This window comes from Ranitomeya variabilis, chromosome 5, assembly GCF_051348905.1.
Source record: "Ranitomeya variabilis isolate aRanVar5 chromosome 5, aRanVar5.hap1, whole genome shotgun sequence".
Taxonomy (NCBI): Eukaryota; Metazoa; Chordata; class Amphibia; order Anura; family Dendrobatidae; genus Ranitomeya; species Ranitomeya variabilis.
The window spans coordinates 197,692,182-197,712,103 of NC_135236.1; the positions used below are offsets into that span (position 1 = coordinate 197,692,182).

Here is a 19,922-nt window from a genome sequence, read left to right on the forward strand (position 1 = left end):
TTGGAACAAAAGGACAGAGAACTAATTTCAGGGTGACACCATCCTTTCCCTAAAAAGGGATGAGAAGAAAGGAAAAATGTAGTGGTAAGGAAATGGCGTGAGTTCCTGTACAATGATGGTGGTGACATGAACCCTCACCAGGAGAAGGGTTCTGTTTTCTCTTGGTTTCCTCGATCTCCCTAAAAATCACAAATATAGACCAAATGCAGATAATTGTTACATTCTACCATTTTCTTATTACATAGTTGTAGAATTAGAGGCATTTTCTTTTACGGAGAAATAAATCTCTTCTCATTGTACAATTTACGACCAAAAGATACCGTACTACCTATAGAAGTGAGAACATATAGTAATGACATATATAGCCAAAAGAGCTAGAGCGGGGGGCAACCATCAGCCAGCAGGCATTTCGGAGAAGGGATCCCTAGAGTAGTACCTTGTATGATACAACATTTTATTAGCAAAATCCCCATGACTGCGGCATATAGATATATTTGACAAGATAATAAAACATACCAATGATTTGCCGGCTTTCATTACACTGACCTGGTGATTTCGCATATGAAGCATGGAAACAAGAGAAGTTGATCAGAGCATAAGAAGCCAGGAAGAAGTTGGAGATGATGGGTGCGATGGTATTCAGTTCAGCTGTATGAGGGAAACAAAATCTTACAAAGCGATGTCTCAATGTTCATCTTACTGTTTGATATCTCATTTTACTTTTTTTACTTTTTAATAAACCAGTTGATACATTTTGACCTTATTATCTAATAATAAATGTAAATTGATGCTGAACGAAACAAACCCTTTGAAAGTTTCCTTGCCCTAATTCTGGTGACCCTGAAGCACTGATTCAAGACCAATCCAGACCTACAAATCATTTTCCATGGAGGATGGATGGGTAAACTGAATCCCACTCTCTAACTCACACAATGTCTATAAATGTATTTATCCTCAGTTCACAGTAGCATCATGACTTCTGTTTAAAACAAAGCCAATATGCACAATCCGTATTCACAGGGATAAGGGATACTGGAAAATTCCATCCATGTGAATTAAGTTTTGGGATACCAACACTTTACACCTAAAAAAGCCTTTATGACGTCCTATTGTAAATTCAAAGGCACTAGTGCGGAATTGGTCTCCACTTTGCATCTAGAACAGCTACCACTCTTCTAAGAATGCTTTATATAAGATTTTGGAGTGTGTCTGTGGGAATTTTTAGCCCATTCATTGAGAAGAGCATTTGTGATATCAGACATTGATGTTGGATGAGAGGGCCTGGCTTCCAATCTTCATTATAGTTCATCACAAAGGTGTTCAATGGGGTTGAGGTCACAGCTCTGTGCGGCCAGTCAAGTTCTACCACACCAAACTTCTCCAACCATGCCTTCTTGGACCTTGCTTTGTGCACAGTCATGCTGGAGCAGGAAAGAGCCTTTCCCAAACAGTTCCAACAAAGATGGAAGCATACAATTGTCCAAATTGTCTTGGTATGTTGAAACATTAACATTTCCCATCACTAAGTGAACTACGCCAACCCCTAAAAAACAACTCCATAGTATTATCCCTCAGCCACCAAACCTTACAGTTGTCACAATGCAGTCAGGCAGATTACTTTCTCCTGGCAATTGTAAATACCCAGATTCGTACACCAGACTGGTTATAGAAGAGTGATTCTTCACTCAATATAACATTACTCCGGAGTCCAGTGATGATGAGCTACACACCACTTCATTAGACATTTCATGTTGTGCTTGGTGATGTAAGGCCTTTATGCTGCTCAGCCATTGAAACCAATACCATGATGCTCCTGGGGTGCTGTTTTTGTGCGGATGTTAAAGGTATTCATTTCTAAATGCATGGATACATGTATCCCACACAAAGATCAGTATCTTATTTATCACCATCAAACCAGGAAAGCTACAGTGGGAACAGAAAGTATTCAAACCCCTTTCAATTTTTTAACTCTTTGTTTCATTGCAGCCATTTGGTAAATTCAAAAAAAGTTCATTTTTTTCACATTAATGTACACTCTGTACTCTACCTTGACTGAAAAGAACAGAAATGTAGACCTTTTTCCAAATTTAATAAAAAGAAAAACTGAAATATCACATGGTCATAAGTATTCAGACCCTTTGCTCAGACACTCATATTTAAGCCACATGCTGTCCATTTCCTTGTGATCCTCTTTGAGATGGTTCTAGTCCTTCATTGGAGGCCAGCTGTGTTAAATTAAACTGATAGGACTTGATTTGGAAAGGCACACACCTGTCTATATAAGACCTCACAGCTCACAGTTAATGTCAGACCAAATGAGAATCATGAGGTCAAAGGAACTGGCCAAGGAGCTCAGAGACAGAATAGTGTTAAGGCACATATATGGCCAAGGTTACAACAGAATTTCTGCAGTACTCAAGGTTTCTAAGAGCACAGTAGCCTCCATAATCCTTAAATGGAAGAAGTTTGGGACCACCAGAAGTCTTCCTAGACCTGGCCATCCAGCCAAACTGAGCAATCATGGAAGAAGAGCCTTGGTGAGAGAGGTAAAGAAGAATCTCAAGATCACTTTGGCTGAGCTCCAGAGATGCAGTAAGGAGGTGGGAGAAAGTTCCACAAAGTCAACTATCACTGCAGCCTTCCACCAGTTGGGCCTTTATGGCAGAGTGGCCCGACTGAAGCCTCTCCTCAGTGCAAGACATATGAAAGCCCGCAAAGAGGTTGCTAAAAAACACATGAAGGACTCCCAGCCTATGAGAAATAAGATTCTCTGGTCTGATGAGATGAAGATAGACCTTTTTGGTGATAATTCTAAGCGATATGTGTGGAGAAAACCAGGCACTGTTCATCACCTGCCCAATACAATCCCAAGATTGAAACATAGTGGTGGCAGCATCATGCTATGGGGGTGTTTTTCAGCTGCAGGGACAGGACGACTGGTTGCCATTGAAGGAAACATGAATGTGGCCAAGTATAGAGATATCCTGGATGAAAACCTCTTCCAGAGTGCTCTGGACCTCAGACTTGGCCAAAGGTTTACCATCCAACAAGACAATGACCCTAAGCACACAGCTAAAATAGCAAAGGAGTGGCTTTAGAACAACTCTGTGACCATTCTTGACTGGCCCAACCAGAGCCCTGACCTAAACCTAATTTAGCATCTCTGCAGAGACCTGAAAATGGCTGTCCACCAACGTTCACCATCCAACCTGACGGAACTGGAGAGGATCTGCAAAGAAGAATGGCAGAGGATCCCCAAATCCAGGTGGGAAAAACTTGTTGCATCATTCCCAAGAAGACTCATGGCTGTACTAGCTCAAAAGGGTGCTTCTACTCAATACTGATCAAAAGGTCTGAATACTCATGACCATGTGATATTTCAGTTTTTCTTTTTTAATAAACTTGCAAAAATTACTACATTTCTGTTTTTTTACAATCAAGATGGGGGTGCAGAGTGTACAGTAATGAGAAAAAAATGAACTTTTTTGAATTTACCAAATGGCTGCAATGAAACAAAGAGTGAAAAATGTAAAAGTGTCTGAATACTTTCCGTACCCACTGTATGCCACTACACATTACATTTTTCATTTTAAGGGTTTGTGCATTTGACCGATTAGCTCATACAAGAGCTATTTGTGGTCTTTATGGTTAGCATTCGTACCAAGGATATTCTATGGGCTTGTGCTCAGACTGAGCGGCCCGCAGAAAAAAATCGTAGACATGTCCAATTTTAATCTGATATTTTTGATCAAAATCCGCATTGCAAGTCTGAGTCCTTAAAAAAATTGGACCTCACTCGGATGACACCCAAGTGCAGTCCGTTTTTCATGTAATGTTAGAATGGAGAAGGTGGAGAAAGTGAAATTTTTTTTTCTCTACACGTCCGAGAAAAACTGATGCCACTCGGATCAAAATCTCATCATAATAATTAAACAATTTTACTCTGATGTGGATGAATTCACATTTATTTACAAAACACAATTTGCTTTTTGGATATAAAATAAAAGTTAAGCGTTAAAAAGACAGATTTCTCACTGATGAATTTATTGTCCTGTGGGTTCCAAAATGGCTACAATATATAGAACGACATAAAAGGCAAAAATTACTAACCGATCAGGATAAAGGCCACTGCGATGATAAATGTAAGAACGTATCCTCTGATTGGTTCGTTGTTTTTTCCATGTCCTTTGGCGAAAAAGTGAAGTGCTTTGTAAATGTTATCCTTGCAGAGCGCCTGTAGGGAAATCAATATACGCTCACTTAACTTATTTCAGTGTAATAAAAATGTTCCCATCCACTACATGACCCGTCATCACTGGGATGATTCACGGTCTTGTACTGATCACAGAAAGCTGCCATCATAGGTTGCATTAAATTTTATGGGTACAGACATACCTTATTTAACCAGATAATCATTAAGACTGACCCTTTTGAGGACACAAGTATAAAATTGTTAATATCTCATGTAATTTGAAAGGACTTTAGTGCTGTTGATTGTACAACAAGTGGCTCTCTCAGGCATAAAAACTACCTAATATTACATGCTATTAACCCATCACCTGAACGCTCCATTCCTGAACATTGAGGTCAAAATGTTCTGCGTCTACATGGAAACTAGTGAAGGCTTGCATCGGTGCAGATGCTAATTACGGGCCGACAGATTGTCTTTAATGACTGTGTGAAATGAAATAATAATGTACAAATCCTATAGAGTAAATGAAATGTATTCTGGCAATGACCTCCAATTGTACTTTTCTTTATGTCTCCCAGTTCAGACATACATATATAATGTGTTTTATATATACTGTAAAAGGGTCCAATTACTATTACTATTTGCCGTAAAGAAATGCTTCTTTTGCAAGTAAATAAGTAAATCAGCTATAAAATTTTAAAGTGTTATATATAGTAGTCTCTGGCACAAAACTACAAGATAATCTGAAATGTCACAAGTCCAGAAGTGAAGACTTAGCAGCGTTAGCCAATTATGAGAGGGTAGAGAGTTGTACATGTTATGTTAGCATCTTATTTTAGTCGTCATCCTGTGTGCACGTTTTATGTAATTTTATATGACCTCCCAATAAACTAGAATATTGTCTTACGAATAAATGGCTAATAAGGACTTTACCATATATATATATATATATATATATATATATATATATATATATATATATATATACACTACTAACAAAAAGTTAGGGATATTTGGCTTTCAGGTGACAATTTATGAAAAGCATAAAAAGTTCACGCTACAATGATATTTTGCCATGTAGGAAACTTAAGTAGAAGCATGCAATGGTGATTTCATAGTTATTATTAAGGTTGAAGGAAGACTTTAAGTCCATCTAGTTCAACCCATAGCCTAACCTATTATGCCCTAACATGTTGATCCAGGGGAAGGCAAAAAAACCCATGTGGCAAAGAGAAGCTCCACATTGGGGAAAAAAATTCCTTCCCGACTCCACATACGGCAGTCAGACTAGTTCCCTGGATCAACGCCCTATCAAGGAATCTAGTATATATAACCTTTAACATTATACTTTTCAAGAAAGGTATCCAGTCCCCTCTTAAATTTAAGTAATGAATCAGTCATTACAACATCATACGGCAGAGAGTTCCATAGTCTCACTGCTCTTACAGTAAAGAATCCGCGTCTGTTATTATGCTTAAACCTTCTTTCCTCCAGACGCAGAGGATGCCCCCTTGTCCCTGTCTCAGGTCTATGATTAAAAAGATCATCAGAAAGGTCTTTGTACTGTCCCCCCATATATTTATACATTAACATAAGATCACCCCTTAGCCTTCGTTTTTCCAAACTAAATAGCCCCAAGTGTAATAACCTATCTTGGTATTGCAGACCCCCCAGTCCTCTAATAACCTTGGTCGCTCTTCTCTGCACCCGCTCCAGTTCAGCTATGTCTTTCTTATACACCGGAGACCAGAACTGTGCACAGTATTCTAAGTGTGGTCGAACTAGTGACTTGTATAGAGGTAAAATTATGTTCTCCTCATGAGCATCTATGCCTCTTTTAATGCATCCCATTATTTTATTTGCCTTTGTAGCAGCTGCCTGACACTGGCCACTAAATGTGAGTTTGTCATCCACCCATACACCGAGGTCTTTTTAATTGACGGTTTTGCCCAGAGCTTTAGAATTAAGCACATAGTTATACATCTTATAATTTCTATCCAAGTGCATGACATTACATTTATCCCCATTAAAGCTCATTTGCCATTTGTCAGCCCAAGCTTCTAACTTACATAAATCATCCTGTAATATAAAATTGTCCTCCTCTGTATTGATTACACTGCAAGTGTAGTGTCATCTGCAAATATTGAAATTCTGCTCTGTATGCCCCCTACAAGGTCATTAATAAATATGTTAAAAAGAAGAAGGCCCAATACTGACCCCTGTGGTACCCCACTGCTAACCGCGACCCAGTCCGAGTGTGCTCCATTAATAACTACCCTTTGTTTCCTATCCCTGAGCCAGCTCTTAACCCACTTACACATATTTTACCCTATCCCCATTATTCTCATTTTATGTATCAACCTTTTGTGTGGCACCGTATCAAAAGCTTTTGAAAAGTCCATATACACTACGTCCACTGCGTTCCCTTGGTCGTCTGAAACTTACCTCTTCATAGAAATTGATCAGATTAGTCTGAGAGGAACGGTCCCTAGAAAACCCATGCTGATTTTGGGTCATGAGGTTATTCCCCTTCAGATACTCCAGCATAGCATCCCTTAGAATAAGGATTTTGCCCACAGTAGAGGTTAAGCTTACTGGCCTATAATTTCCGAGTTCAGCTTTTGTCCCCTTATTGAATATTGGCACCACATTTGCTATACGCCAGTCCTGTGGTACAGACCCTGTTACTATGGAGTCTTTAAAGATTAAAAATAATGGTCTATCAATAACTGTACTTAATTCCTGCAGTACTCGGGGGTGTATCCCATCCGGGCCCGGAGATTTGTCAATTTTAGTGATTTTTAGACGCCGCCGTACTTCCTACTGGGTTAAGTAGGTGATATTTTATGGGGAATTTTTGTTATCACTGATCATATTGTCTGCCATGGAATTTCCTTGTGTACATACTGATGAAAAAAAGTCATTTGGCATATTGGCTTTTGTTGCATGTGGCCTTTAGAATCGATTACAGCTTGACAATGAGGTCTCGTGCTGTTCACAAGTTGAGTTATTGTCTGCTGAGGCATGGCATCCCACTCTTCGTGAAGGGTAGACCTCATGTCATTGATTTAGGATACAGAGTTACAAGCCTCTACATGTTTACTCAGCTGATCCCATAGTTTTTCTATGGGATTTAGGTCTGGAGAAAGTGCAGGCTACTCCATTTGAGGTACCCCAGTCCCAAGCAGCCGTTCCCTAATGATGCGACCTCAAGGAGATGGATGACAATCCATTAAGATAAAATTAGGCCTGCATTATTTGCGCAGAGACACAATGACTGGAATAATGATGTACCATTCACAAAGGGAAGGGCAGTGTGCTTGAACTAGACATACCTTCCCACACTAACATCACCACCCCCAAAGGCTCAGTGAGGCCCACTGGTCCCTCATCCAGTGTAGATGCTACCTGGCCCATGCAAGATGATGATGCCTGTGCCTGCATGTCGTCTAGCATGCAGACCACACTGATTAAAACTGTTTTGAATGTTCTGATGTGACACTTGGATGCTGTTCACATCTCTTAAATGTGCTTGGAGTTGTGTGGCAGACATAATCCAGTTCAGAAGGGCATTGTTCACAATGAAGCGGTCATCAGTGTGGGATGTGGCTAAAGAACAACCACCATCCCCTACCACTTGGGCCGACTTCATGTAGGAGAGGAGGAAGGCCTGGGCCAAGCCTTGACTGGTTGGCTGGAGGACCGGTTGCAGGTGAAGAAAAGTTGGAGAGAGCTGCTGAGGTTGCCAGTTTGCAGCTTATCTCCATTGGGGGCAGTACCCCTCTATCCAGAAACCTGGACTGTTATGGATTGTTACTGTTGAAACAAAAAGGGACTGTTTTTTTTCCCTCTGGGCCAGAAGAGGCCAAAGATTAAGTGAGTGACTGTTTAAAATACTGCATATCTTTGTTTTGTTGTGCCTTTTGTGCCTTTTTCTGCTGGTATAGCAGAAGACGGTACTCTCAGCAGGTTGTTGACATCTTTTCCAACCTGGATTGTGCCATTTTGGACTGGGTTGCAACTGGAGGTTATCTAAGTATTGGCCTAAGGGCAAATTGATATAAATGGACATGGACACTTTGTTTCGGAGTCCTTACCGAGAAGGGCCAGTTCTAAGAAGGAGACGTTGAGGACAACTCACCATAGTGTTTTATAAATGATGTTTAAACTGCATTGTCTCTGTACTAACTTTTCTTTTTGAGGTCTGGCATAGTCAGGGACAACTATGGTTAAACTGTGGGTGAATGTAACTGTGGTGGGAGCCCATGGATTGCTTCAAGATCCTCAAGGGTTATATGTGTTTTATGTACGTGTATGTAGTACAGGTAGAATATCCCATGAGGCTGCAGTTAGCTGGGACAGGGTTAACTGTATTGGCCAACTCAGATGGGAGGTGAGAACTGAGTGTTAGCAGTAGAGGAAGGAAGTGGCAGTTCAGTTAATGTGAGTGCAGGAGTGCATATGCAGCAGGAATAGTGGCCTGCTAGGGATGATGTGAGCTCAATATTCGGGACAGCAGATTGCCGTAAATAACTTCCGTGTGATTCCGTCTAATAGCCAAGGTCAACCTCGAGATGGACATCGGGGACCACACTCAGCTTGCGAAGCTAGATGAAAGGATGAGCTCAGACTACATGGGGTTGGAAGGTATCGCAATACAAAAATGCTGCTAGAGGTGAGGAAGATCCCCAAGATCCAGGAAAGCCAGAAAGGGGGATATGCCACCTATCCCGAGAACCAGGGCTAAAGTTGTATCCGGTACCTGTGGTAAAAAGGACAACCCATTGGCCTTATCCTTTTAACCTGCTTGTAAATACTGTACAGACTGCCATTCGCTAAGTAAAAGTTTGGTTTTATTAGCCACATGTTTCCTGGATTGTTTGCTGGCCTGGTTCCAGAAGAGGGATTCCTGGAGTCAGAAGAAGCCTGCCGGCCAGAAGTAGGTCGGAAGCACCACATGCACAGCAGCATACCAGGACTGAGACCCTTTTCTGTAGGATGCCAGAGCGAGTGGGAACCAGAGCTCGTCTATGACTACCTCGCTTAGGCATCTTAAATATGCATCATGCCACAAGATCACATTGTGCCAGGCCTGCTAATCGCAAGCGGCACCAGGCATGGTAGCAGAAAGGAGGGGGATTGCAGTGTTCTGGTCCAGGAAATGCTGGCCAGTTCTGTGGCCACTGGTGCACTAGGATCCCACACATCTTTTTGCTTTACTCTACACTGTATTTATATAGTATATGGATATACTGTAGATATGCACACAGATAGTGAGAATATTTGTCATGTAAAGTATTCCTCTACTTTTATTGTCAGTTATTATGATATTGTATTTTGAGAAGTGACCAAATATAATAATATACCCATTTGTGAATATTTCCCTTTAGGAGTAGGACAAACTCTGGAATAGCGGAAAGAGAACAGAAGAGTTGCAGAGGAGCACTCAATGGTAATCTCTGTAGAACATGGTTGACAACTTGCCTATGATTTCTTTCTGGAGAATTTATTCAAAAAAATCACAGACAGGCAACTTGTTTGTGGGCCCATCAGAAATCAATAACAAATCTTTATGATTATTACAGTATATTTAAATGATGCATATCAAGAGCCCATCATTTTGACTTATGACAATGGCAGTATTCACTGTGAACTGTAAAATGTTGACAATTACAGTAATCTACACAAGCTTCTCAAGTATCAAAAACATCATAGATGCATCATTTTTTTTATGGAAAATTGAAAAATGTTTTCACAAAGAGTCCTCTATGGTTGACAACCCTGCTACGAAGTCAGCAAAATTTAGGTTCTGATTACCCAGAATTGTGACCTGGTCAACAGTTGGTGGTGTATATACAGTATATATTTATAATGTGTGTATAACGGAATAACAATATTAATAACACTTAGAACATAATAAAATAAAGCACATCTGCAGTACCTGAAATACTTTGGGTGCACTGACAAGCGATGCCAGAGCCGAGGACAGGGTGGCTGAGAAAATCCCGGCAATGATCAGAGGCCCAAATCCTGACACCATACTCATCACCTACAATAAATGAAAAACAATCCTGTAAACTGTGAGACGTGACAATTCTGTGTCACTATAAAATGTCACATATGAAGAGAAAAGAACCCTGCCAGGAACACAGAGTATAATAATTTACCAGAAAAGGTCACAGAACAATTACATTTGACATTTTTTGTTCTCTTCTTGTTTCATAATTAAAGTGTTAACTCTTACACTACTGGAGAGACTTTATGCTGTATGATATTGCAATTACACTGTGTGCAGAATTATTAGGCAAGTTGTATTTTAGAGGATTATTTTTATTATTGATCAACAACTCTGTTCTCACTCAACTCAAAAGACTCATAAATATCAAAGCTTAATATTTTTGGAAGTTGGAGTGGGTTTTTTTAGATTTGGCTATCTTAGGAGGATATCTGTTTGTGCAGGTAACTATTACTGTGCAGAATTATTAGGCAACTTAATAAAAACCAAATATATTCCCATCTCACTTGTTTATTTTCACCAGATAAACCAATGTAACTGCACAAAATTTAGAAATGAACATTTCTGACATGCAAAAACAAAACCCCAAAAAAGTAGTGACCAATATAGCCACCTTTCTTTATGATGACACTCAACAACCTTCCATCCATAGATTCTGTCAGTTGCTTGATCTGTTTACGATCAACATTGCGTGCAGCAGCCACCACAGCCTCCCAGACACTGTTCCGAGAGGTGGACTGTTTTCCCTTCCTGTAGATCTCACATTTTATGAGGGACCACAGGTTCTCTATGGGGTTCAGATCAGGTGAACAAGGGGGCCATGTCATTATTTTTTCTTCTTTGAGACCTTTACTGGCCAGCCACGCAGTGGAGTAGTTGGAGGCATGTGATGGAGCATTGTCCTGCATGAAAATCATGTTTTTCTTGAACGATACTGACTTATTCCTGTACCACTGCTTGGAGAAGTTCTCTTCCAGAAACTGGCAGTAGGTCTGGGAGTTGAGCTTCACTCCATCCTCAACCCGAAAAGGTTCCACAAGTTCATCTTTGATTATACCAGCCCATACCAGTACCCCACCTCCACCTTGCTGGCGTCTGAGTCTGAGTGGAGCTCTCTGCCCTTTACTGATCCAGCCTCTGGCCCATCAAGAGTCACTCATTTCATCAGTCCATAAAACCTTTGAAAAGTCAGTCTTAAGATATTTCTTGGCCCAGTCTTGACGTTTTATCTTATGTTTCTTGTTCAAAGGTGGTCGTTTTTCAGCCTTCCTTACCTTGGCCATGTCCCTGAGTATCGCACACCTTGTGCTTTTTGTTACTCCAGTAACGTTGCAGCTCTGAAATATGGCAAAACTGGTGGCAAATGGCATCTTGGCAGCTTCACGCTTGATTTTCCTCAATTCATGGGCAGTTATTTTGCGCCTTTTTCTCCCAACACGCTTCTTGCGACCCTGTTGGCTATTTGCCATGAAACACTTGATTGTTCGGTGATCACGCTTCAAAAGTTTGGCAATTTCAACACTGCTGCATCCCTCTGCAAGACATCTCACAATTTTGGACTTTTCAGAGCCCGTCAAATCTCTCTTATGACCCATTTTGCCAAAGGAAAGGAAGTTGCCTAATAATTAAGCACACCTTGTATAGGGTTTTGATGTCATTACACAACACCCCTCCTCATTACAGAGATGCACATCCCCTGATTTACTTAATTGGTAGTTGGCTCTCAAGCCTGAACAGCTTGGAATAGGACAACATGTATAAAAAGTATCATGTGATCAAAATACAACTTGCCTAATAATTCTGCACACAGTGTAGTATTGGACTAAGACTCCGTTTCACACAGGCTTCATTAGATGCCAGATAGACAGAGATATTCTACCCTATAAACAATGCCCTAAAATCAGAAATACCATGCAATAATTAATTACTATAAAATTTGGATGCACATTCAATTGAAATGTATTGCAGCTCAGACATCAGCTCTCTGCACCGTAATACCATTACCAGCCATTAGCCAATGGAAGGCCGGTGCCTGACACCGGCAGGCCGGCGTGGGCAATGTGTGAAGTCACTGCCATACACCGCCCAAGCTGTGGAGGAGAAGAGGACAGGACACTGTTCGCTGAAAGAGCGGAGGTCAGGTGAGAAGGATTTTTTTAAATGTGTATGTGAAGCGTGACAGAATTGGGGAAATTACTATATGATGGGAAGCAGGATGAGACATTACTATAAGATATGGACCAGAATGAGGACATTACTACAAGATAGGCACAAGGATGGGACATTACTATAAGATAGGGACCAGGATGGGACATTACTACAAAATAGGGACCAGGATGGGACATTAGTACAAGATGGGGACCAGAATGGGACATTAGTACAAGATGGGGACCAGGATGGGCACAGCACTACAAGATAGGGACCAGGATGGGACATTAGTACAAGATTGGGACCAGGATGGGCACAGCACTACAAGATGGGGACCAAGATGGGACCATTACTACAAGATGAGGACATTACTACAAGATAAGGGCCAGGATTCCCGGGGACCACAATGCTCGGGCCAGCAGCTGCATTTTGACCACTGCTAGGATATTAATTTCTTTTTACTCTGCGAGCATAAGCTACTGAACGCAATGGGACGTGCAATTAAATATTGTGTACTCACGCAGGCCAGCATCAGGATGCACTTAATGGGCGAAGTTAGCATATAATGCGCTCCAGTCCCACAGTAGAAGAGACCAACAGCAGTCCCTCCTGTGATGACTATACCACAGCTCCAGCGTCTCCTGTGATGTACAGTATATACCGCAGCCCAGCGTCTCCTGTAATGTATGTACCTCAGCCCAGCATCTCCTGTAATGTATATACCGCAGCCCAGCGTCTCCTGTAATGTATGCACCTCAGCCCAGCATCTCCTATGATGTATATACCACAGCCCCATGTCACCTGTGATGTCTATGCTGCAGTCCAGCATCTCCTGTGATGTATATACCTCAGCCCAGCGTCCCTTGTGATGTACGTATATACTACAGCGCCAGCATCTCCTGTGATGTCCATGTCACAGCTCTACATCTCCTGTGATATATATATATATATACCTCAGCCCTAGCGTCCCCTGTGATGTCCATGTCATAGCCCTAAATCTCCTGTGTAATGTATATACAGTAGTCTGGGAGTCTCCTATGTTATGTAGTCATGTATATACAGCAGTCTCAGTGTTTCCTATGTGATGTATACGATAGTCTCAGTGTCTCCTATGTGATGTATATACTGCAGACCTCCCACTGCTTGAGTTTTATACATGTAACATGAGCAGTGATGAGTTTCCCACTGTGAGGAGACCTGCAGTGCCATCTACATCTGTGTTTGGCACAATTTACTGCTGCGACTTGCTTACAAAACTTATCATTGCAAAGAGACGCCTGTGCTCCAGACCAACACAAATCTGTAAAAGCAGTTATGAGTAGCGACCTCATCCATACCGCCTAACATCACAGCTGCACCAAAGAGAAGCAGTTTCAGGCACTACATTAGGGTTGAGTTGATTAAATGTTTGACCAAATGTAGCTGAGTAATTTTCAAGTTGGTATAAATATCCAAGTGGCCCTTGGCGGAAAAGTTTCCCACCCCTGGTCTAAAGTAATTAATGAAGTGAGACTCATGGTACCAACTCCAGGCTGCTTCTGTGCTGACACTTCCCCAGTCCCTCTGGATGTCTGTTCACACCTCACTCCAGCATTAATAAGTCAACACGACTACTAGTGGTCTCAGTAATGACCTCAGTGATGTCGATATGTCACCGCTACAGTCAGAGATTAGCTACTGTGATCACAGGTTGTGTCTCATTGCTTTTCACTACGTTATTGCCATAGGTGAGTGATCAGAGACCAGTGGCAGAGTCACCAAGTGTTGGCAAAGGAGCATGTGATCGTCGAGGTATTACGCCTTTAGTATTTTAGAGTACTGTACGCTATTTATAAGAAAATGTGTGGGCATGAACAATTCCTTTCAATTGAATCTGCCAGAAGGTTTTGCTATGTGTTCTGAGAGCAGCATGGTGTAGGAGCCGAGACCCAGACTCCAGGGATGTTTCACTTACAGGGCTGTATGTTTCTGTTTCAATAGATTCAGTGTTTTATCAGCAAGAGATTATCACTTCAGGACAAGCTACCTCGTGCCTCCTTGTCCAACTTCACCCCCAGAAGTGATGAGCAGCTTTCTGTCACTATGCAATGTATACAGAAAGCTGCCAATCAGTGGTGTGGGCGGGGTTATACAGGGCTCAGCATTCCGAGCTCTGCTAAATCTGCAGCACAGAAAAAACTGTGATTGTGTCACATCACTGGAATCAGGGTCTCTGTCCCTAGATCATGCTGCTGTCAGATTACATAGCAAAAACCTGCTGACCGATTTCATTTAATTCTTTACCTCTGCAGTCTTCTGTATGAAGTTATTGTGCCATGTTTTATTGCATGTCATATTGCATAGGAACCATACTACAGCATATACATCTTTAAGGACTTTATAGGCTGGAATACATAGAGATTCTGCATCTCTGGAAACAACTATGAAAACTTTTGTTCCTACATCCCTTTAAGAAATCAGAAGAACATATAAATTGCAATCACTATGGATGATCAGCCTGGTGGATGGAGGTGAATATGTTAGCTTATTATATGGATGTACAGGTCCTTCTCAAAAAATTAGCATATAGTGTTAAATTTCATTATTTACCATAATGTAATGATTACAATTAAACTTTCATATATTAGAGATTCATTATCCACCAACTGAAATTTGTCAGGTCTTTTATTGTTTTAATACTGATGATTTTGGCATACAACTCCTGATAACCCAAAAAACCTGTCTCAATAAATTAGCATATTTCACCCGTCCAATCAAATAAAAGTGTTTTTGACTAACAAACAAAAAAACCATCAAATAATAATGTTCAGTTATGCACTCAATACTTGGTCGGGAATCCTTTGGCAGAAATGACTGCTTCAATGCGGCGTGGCATGGAGGCAATCAGCCTGTGACACTGCTGAGATGTTATGGAGGCCCAGGATGCTTCAATAGCGGCCTTAAGCTCATCCAGAGTGTTGGGTCTTGCGTCTCTCAACTTTCTCTTCACAATATCCCACAGATTCTCTATGGGGTTCAGGTCAGGAGAGTTGGCAGGCCAATTGAGCACAGTAATACCATGGTCAGTAAACCATTTACCAGTGGTTTTGGCACTGTGAGCAGGTGCCAGGTCGTGCTGAAAAATGAAATCTTCATCTCCATAAAGCATTTCAGCCGATGGAAGCATGAAGTGCTCCAAAATCTCCTGATAGCTAGCTGCATTGACCCTGCCCTTGATGAAACACAGTGGACCAACACCAGCAGCTGACATGGCACCCCACACCATCACTGACTGTGGGTACTTGACACTGGACTTCAGGCATTTTGGCATTTCCTTCTCCCCAGTCTTCCTCCAGACTCTGGCACCTTGATTTCCGAATGACATGCAAAATTTGCTTTCATCAGAAAAAAGTACTTGGGACCACTTAGCAACAGTCCAGTGCTGCTTCTCTGTAGCCCAGGTCAGGCGCTTCTGCCGCTGTTTATGGTTCAAAAGTGGCTTTACCTGGGGAATGCGGCACCTGTAGCCCATTTCCTGCACACGCCTGTGAACGGTGGCTCTGGATGTTTCCATACCAGACTCAGTCCACTGCTTCCTCAGGTTCCCCAAGGTCTGGAATCGGTCCTTCTCCACAATCTTCCTCAGGGTCCGGTCACCTCTTCTCGTTGTACAGCGTTTTCTGCCACATTGTTTCCTTCCAACAGACTTACCATTGAGGTGCCTTGATACAGCACTCTGGGAACAGCCTATTTGTTGAGAAATTTCTTTCTGGGTCTTAGGGTACCGTCACACAGTGCCATTTTCATCGCTACGACGGCACGATTCGTGACGTTGCAGCGTCGTATAAGTATCGCTCCAGCGTCGTATACTGCGGTCACACGTTGCAATACACGGCGCTGGAGCGATAATTTCATGACGTATTTGCGATGTAGAAGCCGTTGGTTACTGTGCGCACATCGTATACAACCTGTGTCACACAATGCAATCATGCCGCCACAGCGGGACACTAGACGACAAAAGAAAGTTTCAAACGATCTGCTACGACGTACGATTCTCAGCGGGGATCCGGATCGCAGTAGCGTGTCAGACACAGCGATATCGTAAATGCATCGCTGGAACGTCACGAATCGTGCCGTCGTAGCGATCAAAATTGCACTGTGTGACGGTACCCTTATTACCCTCTTGCTTGAGGGTGTCAATGATGGCCTTCTTGACATCTGTCAGGTCGCTAGTCTTACCCATGATGGGGGTTTTGAGTAATGAACCAGGCAGGGAGTTTTTAAAAGCCTCAGGTATCTTTTGCATGTGTTTAGAGTTAATTAGTTGATTCAGAAGATTAGGGTAATAGGTCATTTAGAGAACCTTTTCTTGATATGCTAATTTATTGAGACAGGTTTTTTGGGTTATCAGGAGTTGTATGCCAAAATCATCAGTATTAAAACAATAAAAGACCTGACAAATTTCAGTTGGTGGATAATGAATCTCTAATATATGAAAGTTTAATTGTAATCATTACATTATGGTAAATAATGAAATTTAACACTATATGCTAATTTTTTGAGAAGGACCTGTATGTCAGTGCACAGGATTTATAACATTATCAATATGTGATGCACTTTTTATGGTGAAGAAGTAGTTAACACCAGAATGGAAGAGAGCTGGCTATTGAAGGAATTAATGTATACTGTTTTGCCATTGTGAATTATATTGACCATTGAGAAACTAAATAGAAAATTATCAGCAATAACGCAAATAGGCTATAAAATGCCCCATTATGTTTTATGCCTAGTGCAATGTGCGCTGCTGTTCCAGGAGCCAATGATCAATACTCACTTGAAAGTTATTCATCAGCCCAAAGTTACATTTCTGATAATCACATATGGAGAAATCATAACCGAGGCCGCAGGCAGCAGATCCATTACAGTTTATGGTAGAAGTGATGGTGTCATTAATGTTTCCAGTGGCATCACGAACTACAGATGCGGCTATAGAATAAAACGAACACAGATTTATCATTATTCACATACAAATGTAATGTTAGTGCGCTTCATAAATGGCGAGGAGAAATGAGAAGCAAGAGAGCAAAATTACGTAAGGTGCCAAAATGGGCCTATGCGCATGTGGGCAGAGACCTGTCACTCCAGGTCAGTGGGAGGGGAGAAGCTGCTGGAGACCTGCCTGTCCGACCAGTCTACATCGCCGCTCGGATCGCCACTAAAGTATGATTTTCTCTGAACTGACGCAGCGTTTCCAAGCCACACATGCCTGGCTGAGATCATAGCGCCAGCGCCTGATACACGCTGCCCTTGGATTGGGCAGAAATTATCAGCTGTCAGGTTCTCTTTTTTTTAAACTCTTTTTTGAAGGGTTCCACAAAATAAGATAACAAACATATGATATCATAGCATCGAAATAATGCTAATGATCCACATATCAACATTACATTGATATAGATATGACAGAATACCTTCAATAATAAAATATATAAACAAAACATAACCTTCAGTATAATACATTTTACCAAGCACTGCACTTCCTAATCAACGGGTCCCCAATGAATGTTCTAAAGCTCGCACCAGATCAGGTTATAATAGACACGTTATTCATCCTACATAGATCATCACATTCATAATCCAGAATAGATATACTCATCAGGGACTATATCGCAAGATTGAAGAGGCCATAGCACCAGGAGCCAGGTGCATCAATGGCAAGTCACATCACCTTTCCCAAATCTTCTGAAATTTCTGGGGACATCCTCTGTTCCCGTATAGTATGCGTTCATAAGGAATTACGTCATTCACAAGTTTCTTCCACTGATTAATCGAAGGAGATATCACCCCCATCCACCTCAATACTATCTCTTTCCTAGCCATAAATAAAACTTGAAGAAATATTCTATCATGGTGTACCCAATCTCCTCGTCCACGACCCCCAGAATGCACAATTCCTGTCTACATTCAATCAGTATCCCCATTATCCGCTCCAGTGTATCTACGACCTCACTCCAATATCTCCGAATAATCCTACAGTTCCAAATAAGGTGCCAGAAATCAGCCCCGGATTCCCCACATCTGTGACAGCCATAAGTCGCCCCTCTACCAAATTTATGTAGTCTACTTGGGGTCAGATAGGATTGGTGAAGAACATACAACTGTATTAACTTGTTATTTGCAGCAGGTGACACCATCGTGTGTGCTTCTAGGATATCGCTCCACTGATCATCAGTGATAGAGGGGATTAGATGTCGCCACTTACTCTCCACAGCGAGCTCAGTGGATGCGATTGTAGAGTTTAACAAAAAGGTATAAAGGGAGGATATTACTCCTCTGGGTCCTTGGGTCGATAGGAATACTATCAGAGGGTATTTAGAGATTCTCATTCTAGGATAGGGGAACTGGTACATTATGGCGTGCCTTAATGGCAAATATCTATGAAAAATCTCTGTGGGGAATTCCAAACCTGATATGGATTTGTTCGAACGATAATAAAATTAATTTTCAAAAAACTGACTAAGTGTTGTTATTCCATTTTGTTTCCAGAAAACCGGGTCCTGTAAACTCTGAAGGTGCGGGAATTCGGGATTATCCCATATCTCAATTTCCCAAATTTGATCAGTGAATTTCAGAATACGTTTACTTTCTCTCCAAACCTGTATTGCTAGGTTATGTGAAAATAACAACCCCTGGGGTGGTCTATATGAACCCTCCAATATTGCCCACGGAGTATTCCCACCCAAGAAATGCACGAGGTGGGCTTCTGCATTATTAAGTTCACCCTGAGTTACCCAGTACTTTAAATAGCGCAGCTGACCAGCCAGATAATACAAATATAAGTCAGGGACCGCATATCCACCTGGGTGTTTGGGCCTCTGCAGAGATCCAATACTTAATTTAGGTCTCGACAGACCCCATATAAACGCTGCCACCATACTATGCATTTTCCTGAAGAAACTTTTAGGAACCCTTAACGATGTGCGTTCCAGCATATATAAGAATTGAGGAAGAATTATCATTTTAATTAATCCAATTCTTCCCGCAACAGATAAGGGAAGTCGGGACCATATCCCAAACTTATTCCTCATCAGATCTTCAAGAGGGTATATATTATCCCTAAGGTCTCTAATTGGATTTTGATTTATTACGATGCCCAGATATTTAAATTTTTGTGCTACCTTTAAACCACATTGCACTGGTTCAGTTATATTATCTAATAATGGCATAATCACAGACTTACTCCAATTAATTTTAAGACCAGATAGTTCCCCAAAATAATGAATAAGATCAATTGCCCTTGGAAGAGACTGCTCCACTTTCTCTAGAAATAATACTAGATCATCAGCATATAGTCCCACCTTATCTACTCTAGAGTTGATATTTATTCCTTCCACCATAAAGTCCTGTCTAATTGCAAGCGCAATTGGCTCGATTGAAAGAGCAAATAACATTGGGGACAGTGGGCAGCCCGGTCTGGTTCCCCTACCCAAGTCAAAGTAATCCGACAGCAAGCCATTGTCAGGTTCTCTTTAATTACAGGAATGGTGAGTTTTTCCTTCTGGATATCATTAATACAAAGGACCAGTTGTA

At 41.4% G+C, this 19,922-nt stretch overlaps 1 protein-coding gene across 1 annotated transcript in view; it reads right to left on the minus strand.

Moving 5' to 3' along the window:
* SLC12A1 (solute carrier family 12 member 1) overlaps positions 1 to 19,922 on the minus strand; it is a 156,570-nt gene that overhangs the window by 92,362 nt on the left and 44,286 nt on the right. The window contains exons 10-13 of the mRNA XM_077263725.1: positions 17,170 to 17,321; positions 10,134 to 10,241; positions 4,111 to 4,234; positions 547 to 648 (exon numbers count right to left, since the gene is read on the minus strand). Coding sequence (XP_077119840.1) covers positions 547 to 648; positions 4,111 to 4,234; positions 10,134 to 10,241; positions 17,170 to 17,321 — 486 coding nt within the window. The remainder of the gene's footprint in view (positions 1 to 546; positions 649 to 4,110; positions 4,235 to 10,133; positions 10,242 to 17,169; positions 17,322 to 19,922) is intronic.